This window comes from Elephas maximus, chromosome 22 (assembly GCF_024166365.1).
Source record: "Elephas maximus indicus isolate mEleMax1 chromosome 22, mEleMax1 primary haplotype, whole genome shotgun sequence".
In the NCBI taxonomy this organism is placed as follows: Eukaryota; Metazoa; Chordata; class Mammalia; order Proboscidea; family Elephantidae; genus Elephas; species Elephas maximus.
This window is the reverse complement of record NC_064840.1, coordinates 38,433,886-38,454,501: the sequence shown is the minus strand read 5'-3', so window position 1 is coordinate 38,454,501 and position 20,616 is coordinate 38,433,886. Positions and strand designations below refer to the sequence as shown.

Below are 20,616 nucleotides of genomic sequence, written 5' to 3'. Positions count from 1 at the left end.
TATCACCTCTCTTAGCTTAAGCTTTCTCATCTGTTAATAAGGACAACATCACACATTCTGCCTGCTTCCTTTTTTTGGGGGGGGGGTGGGCACTAATTTTTTTTTTTAATTTTTATTGTGCTTTAAGTGAAAGTTTGCAAATCAAGTCAGTCTCTCATACAAAAATTTATATACACCTTGCTATATACTCCTAGTTGTTCTCCCTCTAATAAGACAGCACACTCTTTCTTTCCACTCTCTATTTTTGAATGCATTTGGCCAGTTTCTGACCACCTCTCATCTCCCAGCCAGACAGAATCTGCCCACATAGTCTCATGTGTCTACTTGATTCAAGAAGCTAACTCCTCGCCAGTATCATTTTCTGTCCCATAGTCCAGTCGAATCCCTGTCTGAAGAGCTGTCTTTAGGAATGGTTCCTGTCTTGGGCTAACAGAACGTCTGGGGACTATGACCTCTAGGGTCCTTTTAGTCTCAGTCAGACCATTAAGTCTGGTACTTTTAAGAGAATTTGAGGTCTGCATCCCACTGCTCTCCTGCTCCCTCAGGGGTTCTCTGTTGTGTTCCCTGTCAGGGCAGTCATCAGTTGTAGCTGGGCACCATCTAGTTCTTCTGGTCTCAGGTTGATGTAGTCTCTGATTTATGTGAGCTTTTCTGTCTCTTGGGCTCATAATTACCTTGTGTCTTTGGTGTTCTTCATTCTCCTTTGCTCCGGGTGGGTTGAGACCAACTGATGCATCTCAGGTGGCTGCGTGCTAGTGTTTAAGACCCCAGATGCTACTCTCAAAAGAGGGATGCAGAATGTTTTCTTCATAGATTTTATTATGCCAATTGACCTAGATGTCCCCTGAAACGATGGTCCCCAAGCCCCCGCCCCTGCTACACTGGCTTTCTAAGTATTCAGTTTATTCAGGAAAATTCTTTGCTTTTGGTTTAGCCCAGTTGTGCTCACCTCTCCTGCATTGTGTGTTGTCTTTCCCGTCACCTAAAATACTTCTTATCTACTATCTAATTAGTGAATACCCCTCTTCCTCCCTTCCTTCCCCATCTCCTAACCATCAAAAAATCTTTCCTTCTCTGTTTAAACTATTTCTTAAGTTCTTATAATAGTGGTCTTATATAATATTTGTCCTTTTGCAACTAATTTCACTCAGCATAATGCCTTCCAGATTCCTCCATGTTATGTTTCATTGATTCATCATTGTTCTTTATCAATGCATAGTATTCCATTGTGTGAATATACCATAATATGTTTATCCATTCTGCCATTGATAGACACGAAGGTTGCTTACATCTTTTTGCTATTGTAAATAGTGCTGCAATGAACATGGACTTGCATATATCTATTCGTGTGATGGCTCTTATTTCTCTAGAATATATTCCAAGGAGTGGGATTGGTGGATCATATTTTACTTCTATTTCTAGCTTTTTAAGGAAGTGCCAAATCCATTTCCAAAGTGGTTGTACCATTTTATATTCCCACCAGCAGTGTATAAGTGTTCCAGTCTGTCCACAACCTCTCTAACATACATTTATTGTTTTGTGTTTTTTTGGATTAATGCCAGCCTTGTTGGTGTGAGATGGAATCACATTGTAGTTTTAATTTGCATTTCTCTAATGGCTCATGATAGCATTTCTTCATGTATCTGTTAACTACCCGAATGTGTTCTTTAGTGAAGTGGATGTTCATATCCTTCGCCCATTTTTTAATTGGGTTATTTGTCTTTTTGTAGTTGAGTTTTTGCAGTATCGTGTAGATTTTAGAGATCAGGCCCTGATTGGATATCTCATAGTTAGAAATTTTTCCCTATCTGTAGGTAATCCTTTACTCTTTTGGTGAAGTCTTTGGATAAGCATAGGTGTTTAATTTTTAGGAGCTCCCACTTATCTAGTTTCTCTTCTGGTGTTTGTACATTGTTAGGAATGTTTTGTATACTGTTTATTCCATGTATTAGGGCTCCTAGACTTGTCCCTATTTTTCCTTATGTAATTTTAGATTTTTTATTTAGGTCTTTGATCCATTTTGAGCTAGTTTTTGTTCATGGTGTGAGGCATGGGTCTTGTGTCATTTTTTTGTGGATGGATATCCAGTTATGTCAACACCATTTGTTAAAAAGATTGTCTTTTCCCCATTTAACTGACTTTGGGCCTTTGTCAAAAATCAGCTGTTCTTATATGGATGGATTTATGTCTGAATTCTCAATTTGTTCCATTAGTCTATGTATCTGTTGTTGTACAAGTACCAGGCTGTTTTGACTACTGTGGCAGTAAAATAGGTTCTAAAATCAGGTAGAGTGAGGCTTTCCACTTTGTTCTTCTTTTTCAGTAATGCTGTACTTATCTGGAGCCATTTTCCTTTTGCATACAAAGCTTGTGATTTGTTTTTCCGTCTCATTAAAAAATGTCAGTGGAATTTGGATCAGAATTGCATTGTATCTATAGACCGCATTTGGTAGAATAGACATTTTACTATGTTAAGTCTTCCTATACATGAGCAAGGTATGTTTTTCCACTTGTGGTTTCTTGCACTAGTGCCTATAATTTTCTTTGTCTTTTACATCTCTGGTAAGATTTATTCCCACGTATTTTATGGTCTTAGCTGCTACTGTAAACGCTATTGATTTGATGATTTCTTCATCAACGTTATTTTTATTGGTGTAGAGGAATCCAACAGATTTTTGTATGTTATCTTGTATCCTGATCCTCTGCTGAACTCTTCTAATAGTTTCAGTAGTTTTCTTAAGGATTGTTTAGGGTTTTCTGTGTGTAAGATCAAGTCATCTGCAAATAGAGATATTTTACTTCTTCCTTACCAATCTGGATGCTCTTTATTTCTTTATCTAGCCTAATTGCTCTAGCTAGGACCTCTAGTACAAAGTTGAATAAGAGTGGTGATAAAGGGCATCCTTCCCTGGTTCCCGACTCAGGGGGAATGCTTTCAGACTCTCTCCATTTAGGATGATGTTGAGTGTTGGTTTTGTATAAATGCCCTTTATTATATTGAGGGATTTCCCTTCTATTCCTATTTTGTTGAGAGTTTTTATCATGAATGGGTGTTGAACTTTGTCAAATGCCTTTCCTGCATCAATTGATAAAATCATGTGGTTCTTGTCTTTTGTTTTATTTATATGAGGATTTCATTAATTGTTTTTCTAATGTTGAACCATCCCTGCATATCTGGTATGAATCCCACTTGGTCATGGTAAATTATTTTTTTGACATGTTGTTGAATTTTATTGGCTAGAATTTTGTTGAGGATTTTTACATCTAAGTTCATGAGGGATATAGGTCTGTAATTTTCTTTTTTTGTAGTGTCTTTGCCTGGTTTTGGTATCAGGGATATGCTGACTTCATAGAATGATTTTGGGAGTATTCCATCCTTTTCTACTCTCTGAAATGCTTTTAGTGGTAGTGATGTCAAAGCTTCTCTGAAAGTTTGGTAGAACGCTGCAGTGAAACGATCCAGGCCACAGCTTTTTTTTTTATTGGGAGATTTTTAAGTCTTGCTTTATGACCTAGTATGTGGTGTATTCCAGGGAATATTCCATGTGCACTAGAAAAGAAAGTATACCTGGCTCCTGTTGGGTGTAGTGTTCTGTATATGTCTATGAGGTCAAATTGGTTGATTGTGGCATTTAGATCTTCCGTGTCTTTACTGAGCTTCTTTTTGGATATTCTGTCCTTCAAAAAAAGTGTGTCGAAGGAGACGTCTATCTCACTTTTCAATGCCGATAGAGTTTGTTTTATGTATCTTGCTGCCCTGTCATTGGGTGCATAAATATTTAGTATGGTTATATCCTCCTGGTGTATTGTCCCTTTAATCATTATATAGTGCCCTTCCTTATCCTTTGTGGTGGATTTAACTTTAAAGTCTATTTTGTCAGTAATTAATATTGCCACTTCTGGTCTTTTTTGGTTGTTTTTTGCTTGATATATTTTTTCAATCCTTTGAGTTTTTGTTTGTGTCTCTAAGTCTAAGGTGTGTCTCTTGTAGGTAGCATATAGACGGATCGTGTTTTTTAATCCATTCTGCCACTCTCTGTCTCTTTATTGGTGCATTTAGTCCATTTACATTCAGCATAATTATGGATAGGTATGAGTTTGGTGCTGTCATTTTGATGTCTTTTTTGTGTGTGTTGTTGACAGTTTCTTTTCTCACTTAATTTTTTGTGCTGAGTAGTTTATCTTTATATATCGTCCCTTCCTTTTATTTGTTGTTGTTGAAATAGTTTCTGCTGAGTCTCTATTTTTTTCTTGTATATTATGTTAGTCTCCTTTGTGGTTACCTTAATATTTACCCCTATTTTTATAAGTTTCAACCTAGCTTTTTTTTCTTTATATCGTCTTGTCTTCCTCTCCGTATGAAAGCTCTATGGCTACATTTCTTTGTTTCTATTTTGAGCATTTTTTTATCTTGATTTATTTTTGTCATTTCCCTATCTGCGTTGTTATCTGATTGCTCTGTCTTGTGTCCTAATCCTGAGTTGATATCTGATGTTGATTTTATAACCAGAGAACTCCATATACTATTTCTTGTGCTTTTGGTTTGGTTTTTACAAATTCCCTAAACCTCATTTTATGTGGAAATGTCCTAATTTCACTTTCATATTTGAGAGACAGTTTTGCTGCATGTATGATTCTTGGCTGGCAATTTTTTTCCTTCACTTTATTATATAAGCCATCCCATTGCCTTTTGCCTGCATGCTGTCTGCCGAGTAGTCCGAGCTTATTCTTATTGACTCTCCTTTATTGGTGACTTTTCACTTATCCCTAGCTGCTCGTAAAATTCTCTCTTTATCTTTGGTGTGGCAAGTTTGATTATAGTATGTCTTGGTGACTTTCTTTTAAGAACTACCTTATATGGAGTTTGATGAGCATCTTAATAGGTATCTTCTCATCTTTCACGGTATCAGGGAAATTTTCTGCCAAAAATCTTCAACATTTCTCTCTGTATCTTCTGTTATCCCTCCCTGTTCTGGTTTCTGGTACTCCAATCGTTCATAGGTTATTTGTTTTGATAGAGTCCCACATGATTCTTAGGATGTCTTCATTGTTTTTAATTCTGATTTTTCTTCAAATATATTGGTGCCAAGTGTTTTATCTTCAATCTCACTAATTCTGGCTTCCACTTCCACAATTCTGCTCCTTTGACTTTCTATTGAGTTGTCTAATTCTGTAATTTTGTTATTAATCTTTTGAATTTCTGATTGCTGTCTGCGTGGATTCTTGTAGCTTGTTAAATTTTTCATTATGTTCTTTAATAACCTTTTTAATTTCTTCAACTGCTTTACCTGTGTGTTTTTGTCTTGTTCTCTGTACTGCCTGATCTCTTTCCTGATCCTGTTCTTGATGTCTTGAAGAGTTCTGTATACTAATCTTTTGTATTCTGCATCTGGTTATTCCAGGAAAGGGCCATCATCCAGAAAATACCTTGATTCTTTGTTCTGAGAGCTTGTTGAAGCATTCATGGTCTGCTTCCTTATGTGATTTGATATTGACTGTTGTCTCTGAGCCATCTATGTTATTGTATTAGTTTATTTCACATTTGCTCACTGTATTCTAGCTTCTTGCTTTGTTTTGTTTTGATATGCCCAGTTAGGTTGCTTGAGTCAGCTAGCTTGATTATTTTTGCCTTTCAAGCTCTAATGTCCTGTCACCAGATGGCTAGAGCTGTATCATGTATATGAGCCTAGAAGTCCATTCTCTTTTCTTGTATGGATTCAGCTCTAGTGTCCACGTACATGGTCATCAAATGTGTGGTACAGGCTCTGTCCTGCAGTCTTCGAGGGACAGGGGTGATTGGTGTAGGTACAGGTATCTGGTTGTAGCAGGGGGTCACACTCTGAACAAGACAGGGTGCTGACAACCATCCCTCAAGAGTCTGTGAGGAAAGCACGTACCTGTTCCTAGAGTGCACAGGTGGGTGGGTTCTACAGATGGACCACAGGCACCCAATACTTTTGGCTGCAAGGACTGGGAAGTGCCAGTTATCTTTGGACCCCTGTCGCAGGTGGCTGGGGATGTGAGTGGAGCCACCACTCCTTAAACCCCTGATGTGGGTAGGAGAAGACCCTGTTTAATGGGCAAAGAAGTGTCAAACACCAAACACTTAACTCTCTGCCACACAGGTGAAACAGTTGCAGTCTGCCAACAAAGACACATTCTCCTTAAATAGGCCTACACAGGTCCATGCAGGGGGGAAAGGTATTCAAAGTCCACAGACCATTTATGCCTGGGTCAGAGCCTCTTCTGTCCCAAACTTCTCAGGTTAATGGAGCTTGTTGATTATCTTTTCCCCCAGTTGTGAATTTGTTCCTTCTCCAAGGCCAGGAGAATGGCTCGGCCTATCTCAGACCCAGGAAAATCGACAGCCACTGAAGCCAGCTTGGGAGCTGGGGGCATGGTAAAATATACGCAAGTACTTAGCTTTTGCTGAGAGCGCTGTTCTCTGATTCTTGAAGTGTGAGTAGGCTATGTGGCCGGCTGTTACTCCCTGAGGAAACTGCAGCCAAATGTTACCACCAACCCACTGCCATTGCTCCCAGGAATGGTGCCTAAGGATTCCCGGCAATTCAGGTCCAGCAACTCCTCTCCACTTCTGAACTGTCTCTCCCTTCCCCTGCTGCTCAGTCTGTTTTCTAACTTTGCCTTTGATGTTCAGGGCTCCTAACTTGTCATGAATTTAATTGTTTCACTTGTTTTTTTGAGTCTTTGTTTTAAGAGCAATCACTGGAAGCATCTGACTACTCTGCCATCTTGGCCTCTCAGCCTTCTTCTTGAGGTTGTTGTAAAGATGTAGTATGTTTGTGATGCAAAAGAAGTTTGAACATATAGAGTGCTTACAAGAAGGCCTGGTGCCCTTTAAGAGGTCAATAATGTGGGCTATCACTTTTTTTTAACTTGCTTTAATTTTTGTTGTTTACAAATGTCACAGAGAAAAAGGAAGGAATAGCAATCATTTTGTCACATTAGCGCTGAAGCCCTGTGCCTATAACCAATATCTCTTAACTGACCAAAATCATAATTACCACATCCTTTAAATTCATTAAGAGTGTAGGTATCAATATTAATATTCAGATCACTGTGATTCCAAATAATTTCTGCTTATTCCTACCCTGCTCTCTGTTTATACAATATTCTGTTCCTTGTTTTTGGAATGCAAAACAGAATAATTAAAAATGTAGACTCTGAATTCAAACAGATTGATTTATCAAGTATATGACCTTGGACAATTGCTTAACACTTTTGAACCTCAGTCTCTTCATTCTTTTTTTTTGTACTTTAGATGAAGGTTTACAGAAAAAACTAGCTTCTCCTTAAACAGTTAGTACACATATTGATCTGTGACATTGGTTAAGAACACCACAACATGTCAACACTCTCCTTTCTTGAACTTGGGTTCCCTATTACAAGGTTTCCTGTCCCCTGCTGTCTTCTAGTCCTTACCCCCGGGCTGGTGTGCCCTTTAGTCTCATTTTGTTTTATGGGCCTGTCTAATCTTTGGCTAAAGGGTGAACCTCAGGAGTGACTTCATTACTGAGCTATAAGGGTGTCTGGGGCCCATACTCTAGGGGTTTCTCCAGTCTCTATCAGACTAGTAAGTCTGATTTGTGTGTGTGTGTTAGAATTTTATTCTACATTTTTCTCCAGCTCTGTCCAGGACCCTCTATTGTAATCCTTGTCTGAGCAATTGGTGGTGGTAACTGGGCACTATCTAGTTGTCCTGCCTCTGTCTGGTGGAGGCTGTGATACGTGTGGTCCATTAGTCCTTTGGACTAATCTTTCCTTTGTGTCTTTAGTTTTCTTCATTCTCCCTTGCTCCCGAAGGGGGTGAGACCAGTGGAGTATCTTAGATGGCTGCTCATATGCTTTTAAGACCTCAGACGCCACTCACCAAACTAGGATGTAGAACATTTTCTTTAAAAACTATGTTACGCCAATTGAGCTAGGTGTTCCCCAAGACCATAGTCCCCATAGTAATCAGCCCAGTAATCTGGTCCCTCAGGGAGTTTGGATTTGTCCATGGAGCTTCCATGACCTTGGCCTGAACAAGTTGTTCTGGCTTACCTAGTATTGTGTACTATCTTACTCTTCACCAAGGTTACTACTTATTTATTATCTATTTAGTTTTTTTCCATCTCCACCCACCCCTCCCCCTTAACCATCAAAGAGTGTTTCTTTTTGTGTGTAAATATTTTCATGAGTTTTTATGGTAGTGGTCTCATACAATATTTGTCCTTTTGTGATTGACTTATTTCACTCAGCATAATGTCCTCCAGATTCATCCATGTTGTGAGATGCTTTGCAGATTCATCATTGTTTTTTATTGTTTTGTAGTACTCCATTGTGTGTAAGTTCCATAGTTTGTTTATCCATTCATCTGTTGATGGGCGTCTAGGTTGTTTGCATTGTTTTGCTACTGTGAACAATGCTGCAATGAACATGGGTGTGCATATGTCTATTTGTGTGATGGCTGTTATTTCTCTAGGATATATTCCTAGGAGTAGATTGCTGAATCATATGGTATTTCTATTTCTATTTCTAGCTTTCTAAGGAAGTGCCATAATGTCCTCCAAAATGGTTGTACCATTTAGCACTCCCACCAGAAGTTCCAATCTCCCCGTAGCTTCTCTAACATTTGTTATTTTGATTCCTGCCAGGTAATGTGAGGGTGAGATGGTATCTCATTGTGGTTTTGATTTGCACTTCTCTAATGGCTAGTGTTTGCGGGCATTTCCTCATGTGTCCCTTATTTGCTTGAATGTCCTCTTTGGTGAAGAGTCTGTTCATTTCATCTAGCCATTTTTTAATTGGATTGTTTGTCTTTTTGTTGTAGAGGTGTTGGATTTTCCTGAAGATTCTAGAGATTTAGACCTTTGTCAAATTTGTCATAGCCAAAAAAATTCTCCCAGTCTGTAGGTTCTCCTTTTACTGTTTTGGTGAAATCTCTTGATGATCATAAGTGTTTAATTTTTAGAAAATCCCAGTTATCTAGCTTATCTTCTGGAGTTTGTGTTGTTAGTTATGTTTTGTATCCTGTTAATGCCGTGTATTAGGGGCTCTAGCATTGATTCTCTTTTTTCTTCTATGGTCTTTATAGTTTTGGGTTTTATGCATAGGTCTTTGATCCATTTTCAATTAGTTTTTGTGTACAGTGTGAGGTATGTGTCCTGTTTCATTTTTTTGCAAATGGACATCCAGTTTTGCCAGCACCACTTGTTAAAAAGACTGTCTTTTCCCGATTTTATGGTTTTGGGGCCCTTGTCAAAGAGCAGGTGACCGTAAGTGGATGGATTTAGATCTGGGTTCTCAGTTCTGTTCAGTTGGTCAATGTATTTGTCATTCTACCCATACCAGGCTGTTTTGACTACTGTAGCTGTAGGTTCTGAGGTCAGATAATGTGAGTCCTCCTACTTTATTCTTCTTCAATAGTGCTTTACTTATCTGGGGCATCTTCTCTTTCCATACAAAGTTAATGATTAGCTTTTTCATCTCTTTAAAGAATTTTGTTGGTATTTGGATTGGGATTGCATTGTATTTGTAGATTGCTTTGGGTAGAATTGTCATTTTCACAATTTTGAGCCTACCTATCATAAGCATGGTGTTTTTCCATTTCCATAGATCTCTTTTGGTTTCTTGCAGTAGTGTTTTGTAGTTTTCTTTGTATAGCTCTTTTACATCCCTGGTTAGATTTATTTCTAAGTATTTTATATTTTTATGGGCTAGTATGAATGATGTGCTGATTTTCTTTTTGTCATTTTCTTTATTGGTGTATAAGAATCCAACAGATTTTTGTATGCTTATCTTGTATCCTACTAGTCTCTGAATCTTTCTGTAATTCCAGTAGTTTTCTCACGGAGCCTTTTCAGTTTTCTATGTATAGTATCATAGCATCCACAAATAGAGACAGTTCTACTTCTTCCTTACCAGTTTGGATGCCCTTTATTTATTTTTCTTGCCTTATCAGTCTAGCTGGACTTCCATCACAAAGTTAAATAAGAGTGGTGATAAAGTGCATCCTTGTCTTGTTCCTGTTCTCAAGAGGAATGTTTTCAGCCTCTCTCCATTAAGAATGATGTTCGTTGTTGCTTTTGCATAGGTGTTCTTTACTATGCTGAGGAATTTCCCTTCTGTATCTATTTTATTTAGAGTCTTTATCATGAACATGTGTTGGACTTTGTCGAATGCCCTTTCTGCACTGATTGAAATGATCATGTGATTCTTCTATTTATGTGGTGGATTACATTGATTGATTTTCCAATGTTGGACCATCCTCATATACCTGGTATGACTCCTACCTGGTCATGGTGTATTATTATTATTATTTGGATATGATGCTAAATTCTATTGGTTAGAATTTTGTTGAGAATTTTTACATGTACAGTCATGAAAGATATTAGACTGTAATTTTCTTTTTTTGTGGTGTCTGACTGGTTTTTGTATCAGGGTTATGTTAGCTTCTTAGGATGAATTAGGAAGAGTCCCTTCCTTTTGTGTGTTCTGAAATAGTTTGAGTAGTGCTGGTGTAAGCTCTTCTTTGAATGTTTGGTAAATTTCTCCAGTGGTGCCAGCTGAGCCAGGGCTTTTTTGTTGGGAGTTTTTTTTTTTTTACCTTTTTAATCTCTTCTCTTGTTATGAGTCTGTTCAGATTTTCAACATCATTTTTTGATAGCTTGGGTAGGTAGTGTGTTCCTACAAATTTGTCCATTTCCTCTAGGTTTTCAGATTTCCTGTATAGTTTTTCATAGAACTCTGTTATGATCCTTTTTATTTCACTTAAGTCTGTTGTAATGTCCCACATTTCATTTCTTATTTGGGTTATTTACATCCTCTCCTGTTTTTCTCTCATAAATTTGGCCAGGGGTTTGTCTATTTTGTTGATCCTTTGAAAGAACCAATTTTTGGTTTCGTCGATTCTTTCTATTGTTTTCCTTTTCTCTATTTATTTCTTCTCTGATCTTTATTATTTCCTTTCTTCTGGTGGCTGTGGGCTTCCTTTGCTTTTCTCTATTTTTTCTCTTTGTGTAGCTTAAAGTTTAGATTTTGTCTCTTTTTTCTTTTTTTATGTGTGCATCTATTGCTATAAATTGACCTCTGAGTGCTGTTTTTGCTGTGTCCCAAAGGTTTTGATATCATGTGTTTTCTTTCTCACTTGATTGTAGGAATTTTTTGATTCCATCTTTGATTTTTCTATTACCCAGTGGTTTTTAAGCAGGGTGTTATCCAGCTTCCATGTAGTTGATTTTTTTTTCCTTGCTCTTCCTGTTGTTAATTTCTACTTTGATGGTGTTGTGGTCAGAGAAGATACTTTGTATTATCTCAATGTTTTGGATTTTATTGAGGGTTGCTTTGTGGCATAAGATGTGGTCTATTTGGAGAATGTTCCATGTTCACTGGAAAAGAATGTGTACTTTCCTGCTATTGGGTGAAGTGTTCTACATATGTCTATAAGGCCAAGTTGGCTGATTGTGGCCTTTAGATCTTCTGTATCTTTGTTGAGTTTCTTTCTAGATGTTCTATCCTTTACTGAGAGTGGTGTGTTGAAGTCTCCTACTATTATCGTGGAACTGTCAGTTTCTCTTTTCCGTGCCATCAGAGTTTGTTTTATATCTTTTGGACCCTTTTCATTGGGTGTATAGATATTTTTTATGGTTATTTCTTCATGGTGGATCATCCCTTTAATCATTATATAGTGCCCTTCTTTGTTTTTTTATGGGGGATTTTGTCTTAAAGTCTATTTTATCTGAGATTGGTATTGCCACTCCTGATCTTTTTTGGTGGCTCTTTGTTTGACATATATATTTTTTCCACCCTTTGATTCTTAATAAATTTGTCTTGGTTTCTAAGCTGTGTCTCTTGTAGACAGCATATTGTTGGATCCTATTTTTTAAATCTATTCTGTCACTTGCCGTCTCTTTATGGGAGCATTTAGGCCATTTACATTCAGTGAAATTATTGATAGGTGTCAGTTTATTGCTGTTATTTTGTAGTCCTTTTCTGATGTTTTCTTTGTTCCTTTTACTCTGCTTTGCTGAATTCCTTTTGTTTGTGGATTTTTTCACTTCTTTTGTTTTTGTAGATTTTGTTTTTACTGAGGCTTTATGTTTTTCTTCTTTAATTTGATGCTTCTCACCACTTTGTCCAATGGGCAGAGCCAGTCACTCAACTATGGAGTAGCAAGGCAGGCCCAGCAGGTGCTCTGTTTCCTGCTGGGGGTTCCAAGAAGCTGCTTTTCCATAGTCCCTGTCCACCGATCTCTGACAGGATTCCAAGATGGTGAATTCGTGCTGAGTTAGCTGGTAGGTGACCTCCACTCCTTACTCTCTATTCTCTATTAGTTTTTTATTCCATTTGGTGCTTGGTTGAGTTTTCTATCACTTTATTTGACACTTATGGTTCCAGGATTGACGTTCGTCTCTGTTTTACTTAGTTTTTGAGGTCTTTGCTGTGTAGGGATGGCATTGTGTTTCTGTCTATAGAGCCATATTAGCTCTGCTTCTCAGTCTCTTCATTCTTAAAACGAGTATATAATAATGGTAACTACTTTATCAGATATTTGAAAAAATTAGCTGAGATAATGTTTGTAAAGTGCTTAGCACAGTATCTGGCTATTATTATTACTAGTACTAGTTTCATATTTTTCTCTATCCAACTTTCAGCCCAACTTTTCTTAAACTCATTTTCAAGACTAATTTATAAAACTAATTGCTAGAAAAGGACATCACGTTTGGTAAAGTAGACAGTTTGGTAAATAAAAATGAGGAAAACCCTCAGTGAGATGGATTGACACAATAGCTACAATAATGGACTCAAATATACTAATGATCATAAAGATGGTGCAGGACCAGGCAATATTTTATTCTGTACTACATAAGGTGGCCATGAGTTGGAGTCAACTTGATGGCAGCTAACAACAACAATTCATAATGAACCTTTTCTGGCCTTTAAAAGGTAAAGTGCTGGTATTTTTGTGTTTGTTTCTGTGGCTTGCAAAAAGTTCGGCTGCATTAACACAAGCTGCTACATCTGCACATAGGAGATAGAGGGCTGAGTCTAATGAATTTCAGCTTTTAGGTATTTTAATAACCTGGAGCAGGGACGGCTTCGTGGGCATATAACCAGTGCAGTCTCATAGGGCCCTGATATTAGAAGGCCCTGATATTAGGAGGATCCCCTTGTATAATGCTTTACAATCAGTGACTGTATTGAATTTTTAAATAATTTTATTTTTGAATGTGTGCTTTGCAAGTGAAGTCTGATCGGACATGATCATACTATGGAGATTTGGAGTCTCAGCTCACACGCTATCCTTTGGTCCTATCTTCACCTTCCTGGGAGGGTTCTCAACCACCTGTTTCCCTGCCCCCTGCCACCCTGGGTACTGCCTGGTCTTTCCCTCCTTACCTCATCCTAGCAATCATTGCTGCCATCTACCCCTGCCAGGGACCTGGGCATGGGTGAGGGAGGGCTGGTGGTTGAAGATAAATTTTCTCTGCCTAGTGGTGTCTTAAGGCTAAAGCATGACAGCAACCATCCCTGTCATGAGCTAACAGTGTCTAGATGCAGTGGGCAATTTGTTGGGAGCATCTTGCCCACTCTCAATCTAGATACTGAGTGTGTCCCTGCACAGAGGCTGCAATATCCTTGGGAGTTGCCCAGTCGCCCTGTGTCAGGGCTGAAGTCCCTTGGGAAGAAGAGATGCCTTGTTCAGCTCTTGCTGGGGGAAGGCACATCAGTCTGGCAGCTGGCAGGAAGGTGAACCTGGCAAAAGTGGTTGGCATATGTGGGCCGTGCTTGCTTGTGCAGAGTGACAGGGCAGGACCACTGGTCACACCTGTGAGGGTCTGCACTTGCCCCCAGAATATCCTCATGCCTGAGGCAGTGCAACATTACATTGCAAGTAAAAAATACCATCCCAGGTCAAGAAAGAGAGAGAAACCTTGGAAGAAAGGAAAAAAGATTTATATTTTGGTAACTTGAAGAGTTTTTGTTCAAAAACTTTTCATTTTGCATTGGGCCGAGCAAATTATGTAGTCTGCCCTGGCTTGGAGTAAACCTCCAGTCATTGAAAACTAAGACGACTGACGACCCCTTGAAACTCCCTCAAAGTAAAAGACTTGTCCTCTTAGGTAAACACAAGGCTTCATGTCCAGAGAATTCGCCCAATCAAATGTAATTGCCTGCTGTCTCCAGAATGAGGTGTGAATGGAAGGATTGCTCTTTTAGCAATCTACAATGCTGCACTTTTCTTAGTTATTCTTGAGAACTTAGACAAGACACTATAAGTCCTGAGTTTAAATGAGAAACCAATGAAACCAGTAACATAAAGTAGAATTTTTGTCTTATTAATGTTCATTTCAGGGAGTCCAGCTGTCTTAGTTACTTAGTGCTGCTGTTACAGAAACACCACAAGTACCACAGTTCAGGAGGCTATTAGTCTGAATTTAAGGTGTAGCTCAAGGAAAAAGCCCTTCTTTGTCTATTTCAGCTTCTAGTAGCCAGCAGAAGAGTCAGTAGAGTTCCTGGGTTTGTAGATTCATCTGCCTCTGCTTGTCATCAGAGAGCATTTGTCTTACCCTTGTTTGTGCATGCATCTTTATGTGTCTATGCTGTTCTTTACATAACTCAGAAGTGATTAGGTTTAGGATCCACCCTACACTGATAGGACCTCAATCAACTGATTGATTGTATTACATTAGATTACGTTATGGAAGGAGATTGCCTTACATTGTATTGGATTACACCCACAGGTATAAGGGGTTAGGATTCCAACACAAATTTCTGGGAATACATTTTAATCCATAACACCAACTCTTAGTCTCTTATGTTTGCAACCTTAATTTGCTGACAAATTAGACCTGCTGTGTAAGAAACAAATAACATGAGATAGTGAGATAATGTATAAAATAAATGAGATAGTATATACCTGAAAGTGTCTGCAAGTTTGTACTTTTTAAGAATTTAAATCTTTTAAGTGAAGTTTGGAAAAGAATAGAGAAAATGTCTTTTTAACATATCATTCTTAACTGGATTATTCATAATAAATAACCAATATGTACACACACACAGACACAAAATTTTACAGAAATATTATGGTTACTGAGGCTAAGAATACATGGGCTATTCCTCAACAGTTTTTTAAATAAAAAATGTCATTTTTGAATAATTGTAAATTTAATGAGCGCTTGCAAAGATATTACAGAGTTCTTATATGCTTTCCACTTGAGTAAAAAAAAAGATTTTTTTTTTTTTTTTTTAGCTTCCTCTAATTTTAACATCTTATATAACTGTGTTATGGTGATGTTAACCTTTACCACTTGGTTAAGGTACTAGTTGGCAGATTTATTCAATCTAAAATTACTATTTTTGCATTTTCATAATCTATTCTTTGGAGGCAAGTCCAAAGGTATTTAATTTGAGGTGAATTAATCTTCACTTCCTGGAAGACTGATATCTGTATATATTATCTGGAATAATTCTGTTAGAAAAATGTGCCCCCTGTGTTTATTTTTCAATGATTTGTTGATATCAGTATGGCATGAAGAAGTGAATTGGTGATCTTGTCCAGATCATATATGAAAGTCATGCTTTCAATAATACAACAATAATTTGTTGTTTTTCAGGGGTTTATGATTATTTCAACAAATGCTTTAAATGTATTCTAACTTTAAGTAATATTGTAATAATAAGATGATGAGGAAGGATGCTTATTTCCCTACTCTCATACTTTCTTAAAGAGGGGCATTCCACTCTCTATCTTACAAGTAGTAAAATGAATAATTCAGGTCTTTCTTTCCACTCACTTAATTTACTCCAAATTAGGAGAAAGAGTAAATCAAATTGTGGTAGACTGTAATGTCTGGAGCACATTTCTTCATGGAAGTTGGGTTGCACTGTTAAAGACACTAAAAATATTCTAAAAATATTTAGATTTATACATGTGTTTTAACAATTAAAATACTATGTATCTGTATGAGTGCTGATATATATACATATACCATCTACATTAAATGAGATTATACGTGTACCACTGAAAGTGCGCAGCAGATAATTTTCACTTTTTTTTTAAATAAAAAAATTAAAAATATGCTTGGGTTAAGCAACTTGCCATGTTTACACAGCTCATAAACACTGAAGCTGGAATTCAAACTCCATTTGACTCCAGTGCACCAGCTCTTACCAATGCCTTCTGATGTTGTAAAATTACCCTCATTTTACATATGAGTACATCGAAGCTATTAAGAAGCATGGTAAGGATTAGAAATTCAAACAACCCAATTACAGATCTTTTGCTTTTTCTGCCTCAGACATCTACACTTGGTCATTAATATGTACCCACACTCTCTTCCCTTCATTTACATTCTCCTTGGGAATTTTCCAGAGTCAGAAAAACAGTAGACTGAGTGACACCCACTGAGGTTTGCAGGATCTACTCAGCAAAGCATGGAAATATTTTTATTTCTGATAAGCTTTACTGATCAAGATGGTCATTTGGTCTGGAGAAAAGTATAAATGTGGGTGTTTGTTGCCTTTTTCTCATGGACACGTGCTGCTCTCTCAGGACCCTCCAATCATGTGGACCTTCCTCTTTCTTTTTGCTGTTTTCTTCTTTCTGGCCCCAGGTAAAATGAGCATCTTTGCAGGGAAGGCTATCAGAGGTGGTAGCCCAGAGAGAGGGTCTACCTCAGTGAAAACGCAGGACCCTGGCATTAAAGGGCACCAGGATCTGAAGACACTGCAGGAGAACATTAACAACAGAAGGAAACTTTCACCTAATAACCTCAACTATAAATTCTATTCATTTTTCCTTTATTATCTATGATGGGCTGCTTTTGTGGATTTGACTTGTCATGAGTTGGAAGAAATAAAGGGATGCCTAGACGGATGCTTTTGGTCCCTAGGCTTATGCTTACACACAGATACACAAAGTAAAAGCAAAGGTAGCAGCCTAAGGGCTTTAAAAAAAAATAGTTGTGGGTGGAGATTAAGGCAGGTAAACAAGAGAAACAGAGAACTAAAGAAAAGGGAGAGAAAAGGAATGGAGCTTAGAGATGTTTTTGTATTTAACTAACATCTACTGTGGGCTCGTCATGACCTTAGGTGAAGTAACAGAAATTAAGCTGCCATCCTGTAATCATACACTGTAAGCTAGATACATAATTTTAAAAACTTGGCATAATGGAATTTGCTTAATTCTCCAAAGCCAGTGCCTTTAAGGGCAACTCAGTCTTAATTTAATGACATTTAGATCATTTTTGTTTGCTTGTTTGTTTGGAAAGTCCATCCTATGAATGTAAACATTGAGATTCAAATAGGCTAAGCAACTTGTTCATACTCATACATAGATAGGAAGGAGTGAGGCAGGATTTGAGCCTGGCTCTGCTGCAGCAAGAGGAGTTTAACATGTCCTCCCCTCTTCAGAATTCTCTTCATTTTCTGCTGCTCCTGGGAACATACAATGGCTTCACTTGGCTCTTGTCCCAAATTGAGTTTTGAGACCAGTTTGATCCCAGGTTCCAGAAAGCTAAAGAAAGGGCTGCAGAGAGCAGGAAAGAGTCTAAATTTGTGCCAGATGTCAGTGATGTATTATCCCCTGTGAGATACTCATAATTCTCACACCAGCTGTACACATCTCTGGTCTGTTTTGTGATATGCCTGCGTGAGTAGACTCTGCCCCAAAGCTTTGAGGATCTCAGACTTACAGTAAACCAAGATATACTCATTCCACTGGCTTTGATGTAAACATGTGGAAACGGATCAGAGGTATCTTTTTCAGATTACTCTTACTTATTTACAACAGCAACAACATTATGTAATTAGTTAACAAGATACCAAATTATATAATATAAAATTATCTAATTTATCTAGATGAAATCTATTAAGGCAGCATATGCACACACACACACAATTACATTCTAGATGGTATCTGTGATGGTCTATTAGAAACCTTGTAGGCATCGGTGCTTTCTTTTCCCAGAGGTTGCCTAGGCCATTACTGTGAATTGAATCTCCAGCTGGACCTGACTCGTGCTAGGATAAGGTTCAGTGCTTCCAGCCCAAGATAGCCTCACAGCATTAGGAAACTAGAGAGCATAGGCCTCTGAAGTGGGAGCAAGAGTTAATTGAGCTTTGAAATTTTGGAGGTATTTATACTTATGAATTTATATATATTGATATTAGACATTATCTCTGTTGGTACTAATTCATCTGGTTGTAAGTTTTACATATATGTGAATTAGGCCACCTTTATCAGTTGACATCAAATGAAATTTGTGTACCTTTGACACTCACATTACATATATTCAAATCAGGTAACTCTAAAATGTTGATTCTGATAAGATGTGCTATCTGGTCCTTATTTAGTGCAGCAGCTCTTAAGATTGCTGTTGATACAGTAGTAAGGCCAGACCAGAATTCTATGCAAAATGACATGAGGAAAGTCTTGGGACACGGCTTCCAACACTCTTCCCCTTTCTGCTCTAGAACACATTTTTGGGTCATCTGTCATTTTAATGAAATGTGGAGGGGAAATCAGACTGAGGCTTTCTAAACATTTTTAAAATCTCTATCCACTATGGTAAATGTTTTTTCTTTCCATATAAGCCATTACCAGTTACCATTGAGTTGGCTGTGACTCATGGAGACCCCATGTGTGTCAGAGTAGGACTGTGCTCCACAGAATTTTTGATAGCTGATCTTTTGGAAGTAGATTGTCAGGCCTTTCTTCCAAGGTGCCTCTGGGTGGACGTGAACCTCCAATTTTTAGTTAGCTTACAAGAGCATTAGCCATTTGTATTATCCAGGGACTTCTTTTCATATGTTTATCTTTTTTTTACTCCAGTCTTATTCCGTCTCCTCAATCTCAGGTCTTGTACTACTCTTAAGAGTGCATTGGAGAAGTTACTGACTTTGGAGGTGTTTATAGGAACAAGCTGATATTTACCCCATCAGATTTTGATAAGAGAACAATAGCTTCTGTTTCCCAGAACCCCCACACAGCCTAATTCAAAATGCTGGAGACAAATCTATACTTGCTAGTCTATCACCCTGTATGACAAAAAAGAACCATCAGGTAAAAATATTTCTTTTGCAATCTCATTTACTGGCAAGGCAAGACACTATGACAGCATGAAAATAAATTTTCATAAACTAGTTACATGACTGTACCTGGTAACCAGACAAGTTTGAGAAGAAAATAATCCAGGTGGCTCCTTCTCTTGTATAGCCAGAAATGAATTCTTTAATGAAAAATGCTACCACTTACAAGGGAAATGTCAGTCTTCTTGTGCTAAAAATGAAGAACTTGTTGCTTTCTGCTGGAAGAATCTGAAATGCTGTGTGAAAATCAAACCCTGTAAGAAGATTGGAGAGCAAGACTGAAGATCTATGCTTCCCAGAGCAACAATAAGGAACTAGCTTCTTCTCCTCTTTACTCAGAGCTCTGGTCTCTTCTTTAAGCAGATACTTCAATAAAAATATGTGGCTGTCTTTTATCAATTTGTCAAGTGCTTCATTTAAAAAGGTGGCTATGATTAACTGACTTTGCAGGTCCCTCCTTCCTGGCTTACTTTTCTGTAATTTTGTGATACGGGAACATCAAAAAGCCATCTGATATTTATCTAAAGGGAAACCAGAAAATACTGTGAATCAGCGAAGCTCTACCTTGTGCTCAGGCAATCAGCCCCAACCAACCCGTTGAGCTAAAAACATAGCTAGCTAGCTAATAAACCAAAGAATAATTCCGTTAGATGAGATGCTCTTTATTTCATCCATCAAGGACTCTAGTATGTCACATACCTGTCTAAATTTACCATCTTGACTCCATGCCTCTCACTGGGGACAGTAACATGCATCTTATGTATTTGTCCCCTGCTCTTTTTATTCCCATAAGTCTGAGATCTAATTTGTTGATGGGCAGAGGTATTAAATATATCACTGTGATTGCAAGTTTCTCCAGTTACCTGTATCCATGTCCTACAGTGACTTTCTATTTCCCTAGAAGTAGGGAAGTGATTAAATAATTAAGTTACCTTAATCATTAAGGTAACTAACCCTAATCATTATCTAATTTTAGCAAGGCAACCTTATCATATTCTGCATGCTTAAGCCCCAGCTTCAGTTCCCTGCTGGATCAGAAACTTTGTCTTTAAAAAAAAGAGGCAGAGCCAACATGGTAGTATAGACAGAAGCACTATGACATCCCTCCACAGCAAAGACCCAGAAAACTAAGTGAAACAGAGACAAACATCAATCCTGGAACCCTGTCAGATGAAGAGATAAGGAACTCAACCAAGCATAGAATGGAATAAGAAACTGACAGAGACCAGAGAATGAGGAAAAATATGGAGTGGTGGTCACCTACCAACAAATGCAGCACAGATTCACCATCTTGAATTCAGAGATTGGTGAACAGAGAGTTTGGGGAAGCAACTTCATGGAGACCCCAGCAGGAAACAGAGCACTCGCTGGACCTACCCTGCTGCACCATAGCTGAGTGACTGACCCTACCCATTGGACAAGGTGGTGAGAAGTATCATGCCCATAGATGAGCAGACAACTAAGAATGCACAGCCTGCCTGCTCAGACATAACCAAACAAAAAGGAGGAGAAAAAAACCAA

The 20,616-nt window shown here is 38.0% G+C and overlaps 1 protein-coding gene across 1 annotated transcript; it reads left to right on the top strand.

The window, feature by feature from the left end:
- The first annotated feature begins 16,570 nt into the window (after positions 1–16,570).
- DEFB134 (defensin beta 134) lies at positions 16,571–19,377 on the top strand. The gene is made up of 2 exons (XM_049865483.1): positions 16,571–16,619; positions 19,223–19,377. Exons 1-2 carry the CDS (start codon positions 16,571–16,573, stop codon positions 19,375–19,377), a joined length of 204 nt encoding a protein of 67 aa, XP_049721440.1.
- Positions 19,378–20,616: the final 1,239 nt, after the last annotated feature.